The sequence below is a fragment of the Melanotaenia boesemani genome, chromosome 8, assembly GCF_017639745.1.
Source record: "Melanotaenia boesemani isolate fMelBoe1 chromosome 8, fMelBoe1.pri, whole genome shotgun sequence".
Lineage (NCBI taxonomy): Eukaryota > Metazoa > Chordata > Actinopteri > Atheriniformes > Melanotaeniidae > Melanotaenia > Melanotaenia boesemani.
Window position 1 is genome coordinate 15,066,289 of NC_055689.1, and position 13,410 is coordinate 15,079,698.

General features: G+C 39.7%; 1 protein-coding gene across 3 annotated transcripts in view; it reads left to right on the forward strand.

Annotated features, from left to right (window-relative positions):
* Nucleotides 1-13,410, forward strand: part of LOC121644826 (protein unc-13 homolog A-like) — a 32,885-nt gene that overhangs the window by 8,935 nt on the left and 10,540 nt on the right. For 2 of the 3 annotated variants that reach the window (XM_041993054.1, XM_041993055.1), the window contains exons 5-24: nt 33-156; nt 794-864; nt 1,096-1,150; nt 1,550-1,579; nt 2,978-3,191; nt 5,946-7,043; nt 7,182-7,284; nt 8,449-8,492; nt 9,047-9,125; nt 9,502-9,507; nt 9,599-9,673; nt 9,776-9,995; nt 10,601-10,828; nt 11,010-11,151; nt 11,397-11,566; nt 11,745-11,860; nt 12,216-12,379; nt 12,576-12,729; nt 12,988-13,056; nt 13,284-13,373. In XM_041993054.1, the coding sequence (XP_041848988.1) occupies nt 33-156; nt 794-864; nt 1,096-1,150; nt 1,550-1,579; nt 2,978-3,191; nt 5,946-7,043; nt 7,182-7,284; nt 8,449-8,492; nt 9,047-9,125; nt 9,502-9,507; nt 9,599-9,673; nt 9,776-9,995; nt 10,601-10,828; nt 11,010-11,151; nt 11,397-11,566; nt 11,745-11,860; nt 12,216-12,379; nt 12,576-12,729; nt 12,988-13,056; nt 13,284-13,373 (3,252 nt within the window). Of the gene's footprint in view, nt 1-32; nt 157-793; nt 865-1,095; nt 1,151-1,549; nt 1,580-2,977; nt 3,192-5,945; nt 7,044-7,181; nt 7,285-7,901; nt 7,941-8,448; nt 8,493-9,046; nt 9,126-9,501; nt 9,508-9,598; nt 9,674-9,775; nt 9,996-10,600; nt 10,829-11,009; nt 11,152-11,396; nt 11,567-11,744; nt 11,861-12,215; nt 12,380-12,575; nt 12,730-12,987; nt 13,057-13,283; nt 13,374-13,410 lie in introns of those variants that run through there. The other variant, XM_041993056.1, reaches the window with a different exon arrangement.

Consider the following 13,410-nt stretch of genomic DNA (forward strand, 5'->3'; position numbering starts at 1 on the left):
TGCTTTTTACAAAAAAAACTCTGTGTACACAGGAAGGTCCGGGTGAGTGGCTCACAGTGGATTCTCAGGTCATCATGACTGACAACGAGATCTGTGGCACCAAAGACCCCACCCTACACCTGGTCTTACTTGATACACGCTTTGAACTGCCGCTAGGTGAGAACCCATCACTCACATTAAAATCAGAAACTGCTGTTAGGTGGGAGAAAATATGCTGTGCACTAATATGAAACTATAAGAGATCATTGCCCCTCTAAGGAAATGGAAGGCGGAGAGTAATAAATTGGTCTGTCAGGATATTTTCTCAACAAATGGTGAGAAATGAACTGCAAAAATCTGTTTTATTTATTACCCTGACCCACTTTTCAGTTATATACCTTTTTAAAAGCTGTGTATTTGTGTCACTGAGCAGAGTATGTGTGTCCTTTTCTTTTCAGTGTTCAAACTGTGTTCCTCTAAACATTGATTAGGTGTTATATTCATACTCTGCCTTGTCCTCTAATCAATGCTGTGCACCGAACGCTTTAGTATCTTGACCTGACCTATTTATAGGTATTTGGCTTCAAGGCTTTAGGTGAAACAGGAGAGTTTTAATTGTCAACATATTCATGTTAGGCTGAAATATCAGCAGCTGTATTTCTGTGTGGTTATATAAAAGTCTTTTTTTTCTCATCATGCTTTATTGAAGTTTAATTTGACAGTTTTCTGTATAATTATATTAATTGTTTTGGTAGGTGAAGCTCCATTTTGGTTGATTTTTGTTCCTCGACTTGGCTTGCTAATTGCTTTTCAGATATCCCTGAGGATGAGGCACGCTACTGGGCCAAAAAACTGGAGCAGCTTAATGCCATGAGGGACCAAGATGTAAGCTGTCAGCCTGTTTTGATTTAACACCTCGACATATCCTTGCATTCTAGAAACAAGCCAACATGAATAATTTACAAAATATGTTGCAGCCGACTTGATGAAATCCAACATTTTCTCCACCTTCTTTGTATAAGGATACATAGGGGATACGATACACATAGGATACATGCTGATTACCAGCTAACTTTTTTCATCAGTTTTAATTTTTTATTCATCCTGCTGCTGCAGTACTCATATCAAGAGGAGCAGGAACCCCCACTCCGTGTACCAGGAACCCAGTGCTGTAAGTAACCAGTCGCTGATTTTAGGTGTTGAGATGCAATTAGATTACTTTAACTTAGCTTGTGCATTAAGTGTTTGACCACATGAGTTGTGTGTTAGAGGGGAAGCAGTCCTGGTTTCCTGCTGCAAGGGATCAATAGCGCTATCAGATGTCCAGAGGCCAGGTCCTCCAGGGTGCTTCTGCGCTTCAACTCTTGGCCCAGTCTGCAGAGCTTGCTGAGCAAGCTGTCTGGGGCAGCTGTAGAGACTAGGAGGGCTTAACATTCCTTATTTGCTCTCTTTCCATTAGCTGAGTCTAATTGGACATGTTAAAGCATTGATAATGTAAAATTATGTTAAAGTTTGAACACTGGTGCAATTTATAATAATACAATACTGACACCCTTCTGTTTCCCTGCAGGTAACTGGAGTCTGTGGGGAGACCAACAAAGTAAGTACACATACAGTATGCACTGTAGATAAAGTGCTGTATTTGGAGAACTGCAGTTGTTTTGGCTCTGCAACTAGATTAGATTTGAAACGAAACAATGTTTGAGTAAGAGGGATTCAATTTGAGTGTGTTTACTTATTCTGTGTTTCTGTATTACTGTAAACAGTAAGACTGCCATCTGTCAGTGTCCTGCTGTACTGCCTATAACCTGAAGGAAACGTTTAGAAAACGAGTTATACTTCCAACGCTGTTCACCTTCAAAACCTCTACTGCTGAGCATGAGCTGCAGCTTCTCCCAAAATGACAAAATATATATATTTTTTCCCTTTTTATATATAGTTTTACGTTTTTTGGTAACAAATGATCCTGCTTCATTTCTGATCTCTCAATAAAAAGTCAGTTAAATAAAATATAAGTAAATTTAGCTCTTAAAGTTTATTTGTTATTCTGAATAATCAACAAAGTAAACAGACTAGACCTTGTAAATCATCCATATATATATATATATATATATATATATATATATACACACACACACACAGTATATTTCTACAGAAAGAGTCCCCTTTCATCCCGTCTGTCGCTTTTCCTCTTGCTGTGATAAGCAGACAGTCTTATATAACTGCCTGTCAGACTCACCCACACAACTGCAGCGATTCATCTCATCTCTGTTTACTCAAAGAAAAAGCGAAAAAAAAGAGAGAAAGCGAGGAGGTTAGTGATAGATGGTGAGCTGATTAAGTGCCTGAGGGAGGCAGAAACAGTGAGAAACATGGATGGAGTGAAAAACTAAGTTTGATGCCTTTTAATTAGTGTTTACATGCCCAGGCTGATAAAAGATAAAGGTGTAAATGGTGCAGCAGCCACATTCGTTATCTGGCTTTCAGAATGAAAAAGATGATGATGGATAATGATGAACGATTAATAGATAGATGGTTTTCACTTTTGTCAGCTTTGGCTTTTAAAGTCTATCATCACTTCCCTCTGGGATGGTAATCTTTGATCTATGAATGCCACAGAAAGTGAAGCTTTTCCTCAGCAAGCGTGGCTGATTTATGCTTCGTTAGGATGATAAGCCTGAGGGGGATGAAGATCATAATGTTCATCATGTGTTTCCTGTATGAATGCACTCTGAATGACCCACATCAGCAGGGTTTCAGTAGTGGAATGGTGCCAGCTTATCTAAATTATATTTAATTAATTAATGTAGTACTGAAAAATGGGTCAGTGATGATTAGAGCCTTTTTATCTCAGTGCCACATGTTGTTTTGTTAGAAATAATAATTTTCTTCATTGTTTTTCTTTATTTTGTTTTTAACTATATAAAAATCAACAGAATGTATTTTTTAAGGAAATTTCTTGTTCCTCATTCCACTTTTTTAATGTCCTTCTGTGTAGATGAAGACCCAGATAGTGCTGTGGACGACAGGGACAGCGACTATCGGAGCGAAACTAGTAATAGCATCCCCCCTCCTTACTACAGCACATCCCAGCCCAATGCCTCCGTCCACCAATATCCCATCAGCCACCAGCACCGCAACTCCAGAAGCTTCTCTTACCCACGGTCTGGAAACAGTCAAGAACTTGACTACCACCATCAGAGAACTGTCAGGTATGTTCCAGCACGATTCTGTTCATTATTTATGGATATGTTGTTTTATTTGTACTTTATTTTTTTTTTATAAACTCTCTGGGGTTTTGCCCCGTCAGCCTTAGTAATTTCTGGACTTTATAACTTTGCATTAATTTTAGTTAAACTAATATTTCATTAAAGAAAATGATTATGTATCAGAGTTTCACAGCTGACATTTTGACCCTCTGTAAAAGGAAATCCACTCAAGGTGTCACTAGAAAATAAATAACCCTACACTGAAAACAGGTTACCCTACAACCAAAGCAGCTAATTGAAATTTATAATTCATTTCATTATTTACACCCATGCTTTACACTTCGCAGTTATTGAAAGCGAGCCATTAAAAGAATATTAACCCAGAATTTCAAATTTGATACCAAAACTCCTACAAAAAGAAACTACTTGATACTTAAAACCACTTTTGATACCACTGAGAGAAAAAAGACTATTTTAGAGGCAGAAAATGCTTTATATTAAAAGAACACCTGATCAGGTTCCACTCTCAAAATATGACTCTCAACATAAAATTGTGCCACATAAAATATTTCATGCAATGCGATGAGCAAACTCCTTTTCTATTCACAGGGACAATGTTACATAAAGAAGTGATTTAGGAGAAAAGAAAAGCAAGAAAAGAAACACGTCAATAAACACGTTATTATTTATCCTTTCTTTTACTATCAAAACTGAAATACTGAAATATCTGTAGGCTAAATTGTCTGTTCATTAGCAAAACATTTAGTATTAGTACCGATATTAAGATGCAATAATTATGAGTTGAGTTGAATGTTGACAGAAGTTGTTTAATTCACACATTAGTGTCACTTCCAGTGAGCTAAGCAGAAACTGTTCCTTTGAGTCAGATAGGCTGTTTAACTCAGTTTTTAAAATTATTAGAATCAAATGTGGTTCCTTTAAAATCGTGGTTGGATCTACTGAATTTATTGTCATTTCAATCTCTTCTGCCGACTGATTGGTTGATTCCTGCCATGTAAATGCTACAGACAGACGTGCTGCACTTAAGCATGCTGTTAATCAGGCCTTCACAAGTGTCTCATATTCAAGTTTAGAAGTTTTGGTCGAATCAGCAAATTCATTTTCTCCTCATTTGTACCACAGTGATAGCGGTATTTGAAATACACAGCATTTCTATGTTTGAATATTTACCTGATATGTTTCATATAAGAAGGAAGAGATCGCTGCCTGCTGATTCCACCTCCTGAATCTTCACCTTATCATCATCATGTATTCTGGCTCTTTTCTCAGGTCACAACAGGGTCTGAATGCTTGTTTCTCTGGAAAATGCACTGTTGTTTAAAGGATGAAATGTGATGAGAATGACAGGCAGCTTACAAGAGGGACAAGGGTGCATGATGAGTCAAACAGTTTTGTTTCCACCAACATTATGATAACTAAGACAGGCTCATGGGAACTCTCCAGGCTCTCACCCAAGACACACACTGATTCTCATTCTGTCCTGGTGTTTCACAATGTGTTGAAATAAAATCTCACAAAACTTCACAGTAATCCACTGTGTTGTAAAACACTGCTGCCCTGTCTTCTCTAAATGTCTCTAAATGCAACTGTTTGAAGTCTGAAGAATACACGGTGCAATACATAATAATAATAATAATAATAATAATAATAATAATAATAATAATGATAATAATAATAATAATAATAATGGATTAGATTTATATTGAGCTTTAGCGCTCGGCACGCAAAGAACTTTGATCCATTATTTGTCCACTCCTCATTCATACTTGGTGACGGTAAGGCACAGAGCTAGCTAACAGCTAGATTTTATGCTTTAATAGATGCTGCTTTAGTGTTATTTTAAACATAATAAGGTTTTTGCAAATATCTAATTAGGCTCCATCTTAGTTTTGATTAATATCTGAAAGTTTTTTTGACAACTCTATCATTAAATGAGTGCATTAAATTTAATTTTTCTTGTTTCTCTTCTGCAAAGGCAGATCTTCCACTGGCTTGTCCAGACCAGGTGCTGCTTCCCTCTCAGAGTTATTTTCAGGACTGTTAGATTTCTCAGTGGTTATTGATGTATTTCTCTCAGGCAGGGGATGAAAATATGCATCCATCCCCTGCTCTATGAATTATTCAGCTTGCAATCTAGTGGTCAATACTGCACATAAGATTAGTTTCTTCTTTGAGTGTATTGGACAGGGCAGCCTCCTCATACCTCCGCCCATTCTTCTCCATCTCCTCCCCTCAGATCTCTACACTTCCTCCCTTTTTAGGCTCCCTCTGTCTAGTGTGTCTCCTTGCTCACCACTCCCTTCCTGTCTTCACTATCTCCCAAACCCTCCATCCATCTGCCTTCCTCTTGGTGCCTCTATTCAGTTCTTAATAACCCCATTTATCAAGAAGTACAAATACCTTTTCCCTGTTTGTTGCATTTCTGGATCCTTACTCATTTTTCTGTTTTGTCAGCTTTCTGGAAGCCTCTCACCTTTCTGTTCCGCTCTATTTCGTGCTACTTGTCCGATACTCTTGTATTCCAGCTGCTTTTCATTGATTAACTATCAGCATTATCCTGGCTGCCACAAGACATGTAGAAAAGGTGTTTGGTGAGGCTGTCCAGTGCAGGTCCTAAAGTCCTCCACTACAGTGCACTATAAACATTTTTGAAGCATAATTCACAAAAGGATAGTAACCTATTTATTTCATGGTTCTACATTGTAACTTTTGCCTCTTTTTTCCTCTTCTCTCAAGCCCCACTGGTAGCTATGCATCATCAGCAGAGCTCAGTCATTGCAGCAGCCAGCTGAGTGAGGAGGATTACGGCGGTGAGTACGGAGAAAGGGACCCTTATGATGAGAACGACTCCTACCACTCCTGCCACTCCTCAGTAAGTTACAGTAAAGGCTCTCCAGACTGGGATCCTGATGAGACCCAGGGGGGATACAGTGATGAGTGTGGCTACAGCAAAGATGGAGGAGAAGAAGTTGCTCTGTATGATGGAGATGATGGAGGACTGTATGAGGAAGAGGAAGAGGTACTCTATGAGGATGAGGAGATGATGTATGATGAGGAGGATTTGTACAATTTAGATGGGACCCTAAGTGAGGACATGGAGCCACCATTCACTCCAACTCCAACATCAACTGCCCCCCCAACACTTGAGCCACTTAGCTCCAGACCTCCTCTAGAGAAACAGTCCTCTTTAAACCAACAGCAGCCTCCTGCTCAAGCCCCGAACCAAACATCCAACCAGGCACATCCCCATGGCTTGGCACCAACAGCACAGCCTCCCACTGGGCAACAAACAGCCCAACCACCAAAACAAACACAATCCCAAACACAACCTCAGCCACAGCCTGCCCCATCTGCTACTTCTTTCTTCTCAATGGCCAAGCCTTTAACAGCTGCCGTCACAGGCCTGGCTTCTTCTTTCCTGTCTTCAGTTCCCACTGCCCAGCCTGCCCAGTCCCACCCTCCAACCTCAGCTGTGTCTCAACAACACCAGTCTGCTGCAGCAAACTCCGTACCTCCATCCCACCCAGCCACCTTAGCTAACTCAGCTTCCCAGCTGCCCTCCACCACTGGCCCTTCATCCCATCAGACCCCATCCTTGACATCACCTCAGTCCCATGTGAATGATCCCACCACCACACAGTCAGCTGCTCTTGAGGATCAGTGTCCCCAGTTGGAAGAAGACATGTGGTTAGAAGAGGAGATGATTGAAGGGAAAGAGACCAGGACTCCCCCTGCTCAACAGGATGAGAAGCTTCCTATGGAGCAGATAGAGGAGCAATTTGAAGAGAGCAGACCACCCACGCCAGAAGAGCAAAAAGAGATGCCACCTGAGAGGTAGGAGGGTAGGCTGAAAGGGCATGAGATCAATAAAGTGAATCACCAACAAAAATAGACTTCAGAAGAATAGATAAGTCACCGTGTGTAGAAGCGTAGCAGCTGAAGACATTTTGGATTGAATTTTTTTTTTTTCAGTCCTCCAGTTCCAGAGGAACCCAAAGAGCCAGTCGATCCAGCAGTGAGGGCCAAAGAGAACTGGTTAAGGCTCTACAACAAGGTCTTAGAACAGCTGCGGGAGGTAAGCGCACCAGTCCCAGCATTGATTTGCTTCAAATACCAGCCCAGTCTGGGCTGAGATCTGTAGGTCTGATTCTACTCCACCCTAAAATAAATATCCGAGTTCAAGACATTCTAAAAGTGTCCACCAACTCTTTGAAATATACATGTGTTGTGCATAATTGATGTGCAGACAGGGCACATAGAGTTCTGTTTTAATGAGTGTTTTTTTTTTTTTTTTTTTTTTTTGCAAGTCACCAGAAAGCAGACTCAATGTGTTTTATCTTCTATAATTGATACTCTTTGGTTTTCTAAAAATGGAAGTACTTGTCAGACAGGCCACTTTTTTTATTTTAGTTTGGATGAAGCACCACACCACTGCTTGACAAAACTGCTTGATTTATTTGGACACATTTAGTTTTGCTTGGTCAGTTTTCACTTGCATATTTTATTATTTTTTTCATTACCTTTGAATTCAGTTGTGCAAAGAATTAATCACTTGCTTCAATGTTTATGTTGATGTATGTCACGTTGCGTTTTTGTACATTTGGCTTCCGTTCCCGTCTATTTTTTTGTTTGTTTTGTGCCGACCCACTTTGTTTTCTTTCCAGTTTCATGTCATTGCCATAGTGACACTCGCATGCACTTTGCTCGGCCATCATTGGAGCATGCAGACAGGTAGGTACAGCCTGAGAGAAAGAAGGAGATGCATCTGGTTGAAATTCTTGCTGTCTAATAGCAGACACCTTCATTTTGGTCTTCATTTTCATTTCAATTTGATCTCTTATGTTGCAAGAGCTGTGCATCCAGTACACTGCAGTATTTCTACTTCTTCAGAAATATATCTATATTTAAACATATCTTAATTTAAATCTCAAGCATTTTTTCATGGTTATTTAGACAAGTTATGCTTTTAGTAGTGAAATTTTTGAGGGTCACATTATTTTGTAATATTCTTTATATTTTTCCACCTTGTACAAATTGTGCAAACAGCCATTTTTCTCTCTTCCACAGTTAAAATAAATCACAAATGGGATATAATAAGAGCCTGATAAGGCAGCTCTATAGTAATATGACTTTTCATTCTATGTATGCAGCCATATTTATAGAGTATATATATAGGGGCTAAAAAGGGCAAACAAAAGATGGGTCTTTTAATCTTCTAACACTCCTTATTTTCTCACAGGCTCGTGGAGAGACATCCAGTTCGCTGTGGTTTGGTAAAGGAGGGTGAGTATTGTCCAATCATTTTCTGTCTCTCAAATGAAAGGAACTGTATACATCATATAACTCCAGAAATTAAATTCAGTTTAAATGAAACCATCTTGTCAGGGGAAATCTGCTACCACTGCTTTAAAAGTCTGGGATTCCTCTGTTCTGTTCTTATTTACTGGCCAGTGAACATTAAGTGGCACTGGGCTGCCCTGACTTAGCTGGCAGGTCATTTGCAGATGAGCCAGATGTCAGAGCAGAACAGTGCATGCATACTAAAGAAGTGTTAAGTTAGCCAAATAAACAAACAAGCAGATATACAGTATCAATGACTTTGGGCTACTATTTGAGAGGATGCAGCCTAAGTTGAAGTAATTCAACATTCCAGTTGTGTTCTTGGGAAGTCCCCGACTGGCTTGGCATTAAAAACAAAGATTAAAAATGCATCAGGCTCTGAGTTGCTAAAACAAGATTTCATGGTTAGACATTTTGGTATTATGCATGTTTGATCAGCTATAAATAGTGATGAGCACATAAATGGATGTATAATGGTTTTAACTTGTCTTATTCAGAATGGGAGGTGCACTCTATAGTATTGACAGCATGCCTGACCTTCGAAAGAGGAAAGCCATTCCTCTCGTCAGAGATCTGGTGAGAAATACCATAAATACACTGACATACAGTAATAGATAACAAACATGTGCAGGGCCTGGAATAGTTTTTCTGCTGATTTTATTGGCCATATATTCTGTAAACTATATGTTTTGTAGTTGGCTCTCACAGTTGAGCATGATATATTAATTAATTAAATGTTTGTGCAGCTACAGTGCTCATGTCATTTCAATCATTAATTAGTGTTGCTACAGTGTTCTCTTTTAAAAGTTAGAACATATTTGTCAGATTTATACGGGTTCGCATACACACACACAAACACACATTCATAAAGACTCAAAAAGAAATTTCTTTTCTGTGATTTTTGTCTCCTTTAACCTTCCTCCTGTGTTTCATCATGGCCTGGCTTCATTAGGCGATGGTAGGTATTTGTTTATCTTTTAATGAAATCAGATGGAGTTCAAAACTTTAGTTTACTATCAAACTTAAACCCTTTGCCCTCTGGTTCTCAGTCTCTCGTTCAAAACTCACGTAAAGCTGGAATCACCTCCGCCATGGCTTCCACCACTCTTGGCAATGAGGAGCTGGTGGGTTTACTTCTTACTGGTCTTCCTCACAATTCTCCTCAGCTTTTTCCAACATAACCTTTGACATATAACTTTTCTCTGTTTCCGCTGTGGCATGTGCAGAAGAGTCATGTTTATAAAAAGACCCTGCAGGCTCTGATCTACCCCATCTCCTCTACTACGCCACACAACTTTGAGGTGTGGACGGCCACCACCCCCACCTACTGCTACGAATGCGAGGGGCTACTTTGGGGTATCGCACGCCAAGGCATGCGCTGCTCCGAGTGCGGCGTCAAATGTCATGAAAAGTGTCAGGATCTGCTCAATGCAGACTGTCTGCAGAGTAAGGGGATGATAATTTTTGCATGCATGCACATGTATACTCACCTTCACTAAAGTGCACAAGCGCCCTGTCTTTACACAGAAACTATTTCCTTCTCTGTCTCCTTCTGCCAGATTGACATCCCATTATTCTTGTCTTCTATCCACTTTCACTTTCTCCTCCCTCTTCCTTTCCAATTTATCTCCTGAGTAATGTGCTGTCACACCCCTGCTTTTTTTCCTTCTCTCCTCTACCCACATGGTTGCATCCATACTGTTTTCACTAGTTCTGCTCCACAAGAGGTGGCTTAGTCAGTTGCCACTCTGATTTTAGAGTCAGTCCATGAGATGTTTAATTTGCCTGTCTGCTGTGTTTAAAGAGTCTTATAAGATCATGTTTCCCAAAAGCATGTCACACTTTATGACCACTCTATAATCAAATCAGTGGTTCTGTCAAAGGCTTTTAAATTTTAACAGATGCTATTATGAGTTGGTTTTCCATTTTTAAGAGATGTGTTCCAAGAAAGCATGAGATAAACTTTTTGGTCTTTGGGTCTTAATTGGCTTTTATAAACTGTATTTAAACAAAACAGACCCATTGCTCATTTCATCTGTCTGTCTAATCAGGAGCTGCAGAGAAGAGCTCCAAGCATGGGGCAGAGGACCGGACCCAGAGCATCATCATGGTCCTAAAGGATCGTATGAAGATCAGAGAAAGGAATAAGCCGGAGATCTTCGAGCTAATCCAGGAAGTGTTTGGCCTTGATAAAACAACACATGGGACGCACATGAAACAGATCAAGCAGAGCGTGCTTGATGGCACATCAAAATGGTCGGCAAAGATCAGCATCACAGGTAAACATTTTTTATTCCTTTCTTGGATCAAACATTTTTTTGTCAGAGAAACAGATGCAATGCTGCACAATAGTGTTGTTCTTTATTTATGGCTGACTAGAAGATTTTGTCAGATTTTTGTCTAATCCGACTTTGTTATAATCTTTATTTAATCATCTCTCTGTCTGTTGTCTTTTCATAGTGGTATGTGCCCAGGGCCTCCAGGCTAAAGATAAAACAGGCTCCAGTGACCCTTATGTAACTGTCCAAGTTGGGAAGACGAAGAAAAGGACCAAAACCATTTACGGCAACCTCAATCCTGTCTGGGAGGAGAACTTTCATTTGTAAGTGTAATAAAAAGCCGGTAACAGTTTGGAACTCTGACTTATCATTTCATATCAGTGCAATGATGTTTAAATAAGACTAATGATCTTAAATCTCTCTTTTAAACTTCCCAAATGTTATCATGCTTAATCTCTAGAAATGTATGTAGTATTATCCCTTGATTCCCTCTGCCATCGTGTTTTCCCTGCATTCCAGTTGTGAACTAGTTATTTTTTCTAACCCTTTCTTTCTCCACTTCATCCAGTGAGTGCCACAACTCTTCTGACCGCATCAAGGTTCGTGTATGGGATGAAGATGATGACATCAAGTCTCGCGTGAAACAGAGGTTCAAACGTGAGAGTGATGACTTCCTTGGTCAAACCATCATTGAAGTGCGCACTCTGAGTGGGGAGATGGACGTTTGGTACAACCTGGGTGAGTAATGTTAGATAACACAAAAGGGTATGCCAAATAAAAGATGGATGAGATGAGCAGCTAATCACACGGAGATAAGAGCATAAGAAATGGATAACTGTAGCGCTCATCTAGTTGTTCGAATGTTCAGAATTCTTAAAACCAAGGAGGTGTTTATGTCTTACTTTTTGTGTGACAGACAAGAGAACAGATAAGTCTGCTGTGTCGGGGGCCATCCGGATGCACATAAGTGTGGAGATCAAGGGAGAGGAGACAGTGTCTCCTTACCATGTCCAATACACCTGTCTGCATGAGGTCAGTCTGACTGAACAAAGGTTTTGTGATTATTTCTGTTTGCACACAAGGTGAATGTTGTCCACATTTGGTTCACTATAATTATTTTAAAGTTAGAATCATTATTAATTGTTAAGAAAATGGACCACCAGGATATAGGATGGACATTGCTTGGTACAGTGCCACACATGCGTGTTATTCATCTATCTACACACAATTAGGAGTTTGTGATTTCCCTAAATTCATCTACATGACCTTTTAGAAAATCTGCAAATATATTTCATATATGTTCTTCATCTTACTAATTCAAGTGCTACAGCTAGAAATATTAATGATATCTTAATTCATAAAATTGTATGTACCTTTGTGTATTTAGCATCTGTTCCAGTACACCACAGAGGAACAAAACGGTGGTGTCATAAAGATTCCTGATGCCAAAGGAGACGATGCTTGGAAGGTGTACTTCGAGGAGACTGCCCAGGAGATCGTGGATGAGTTTGCCATGAGATACGGAGTAGAGTCCATCTACCAGGCCATGACGTCAGTGTTACAATTTTTACTCTGAATGTCAGACTTTAGGATAACCGTGAGGTTCAACAAATCCTAAATGAAAAGCTTAGCAGTTATTTCTCTTGCTATTAAATGGCTGACTGTATATTTGATTTATTCATGAATACAGCGACATAAGGAGCAAGAAATTAATTAAATGTTCTCATTGTCATTTTCTACCCAACAGCCACTTTGCCTGCTTGTCATCTAAGTACATGTGCCCTGGAGTGCCAGCTGTGATGAGCACCCTGCTTGCCAACATTAATGCTTACTACGCCCACACCACCCAGTCCTCCAACAACGTTTCTGCCTCAGACAGATTTGCTGCATCAAACTTCGGCGTGAGTTCCTGAAAAATTACTACAAGAATTATGTGATGTCATACTAATACTGCTTTTAAAAAAATCTTAGAAAAGGCTAGGCTTGATGCCTGTGGGAGAATAGATGAGAAGTGATGATGAGTAGATGAGAATCTTTGTCAGACTTTCAATTAGCTGATCATTGTCAGACCCACAATGGGTTTGAGCAATAAAGTGGTAATAAATAATTTGTCAGCTCTGTTGTGTTTCTTTTCTGTGTTTGTATTCTTTCCTGTGTAGAAGGAGAGATTTGTCAAGTTACTGGATCAGCTGCACAACTCCCTGAGGATCGACCTGTCAATGTATCGGGTACTTACCGCTGATCCAAATTTACATACTGTTTAAACAGTCTCATGAGTGCTGGTGATTATCTCTCCTGCTGGCTTCATCTGCCTGAGCTATTTTTGTGTGCACATGTGCAGGGTGCTTCCTTGTCATCTGTTTTGGGACTGTGAATAAAACAATGTGAAGGTTTTTTTTTTTAGGCTGCTGCTTTTGTAGTTTCTCATGTTTCAATGTGTTTGTGTTTGCTTTAGAATAACTTCCCTGCTAGCAGTCCTGAAAGACTACAAGACCTCAAGTCTACTGTTGACCTGCTGACCAGTATCACATTCTTCAGGATGAAGGTTAGCGTGAATATCAGAAGGATTATTTCCTTTTGTT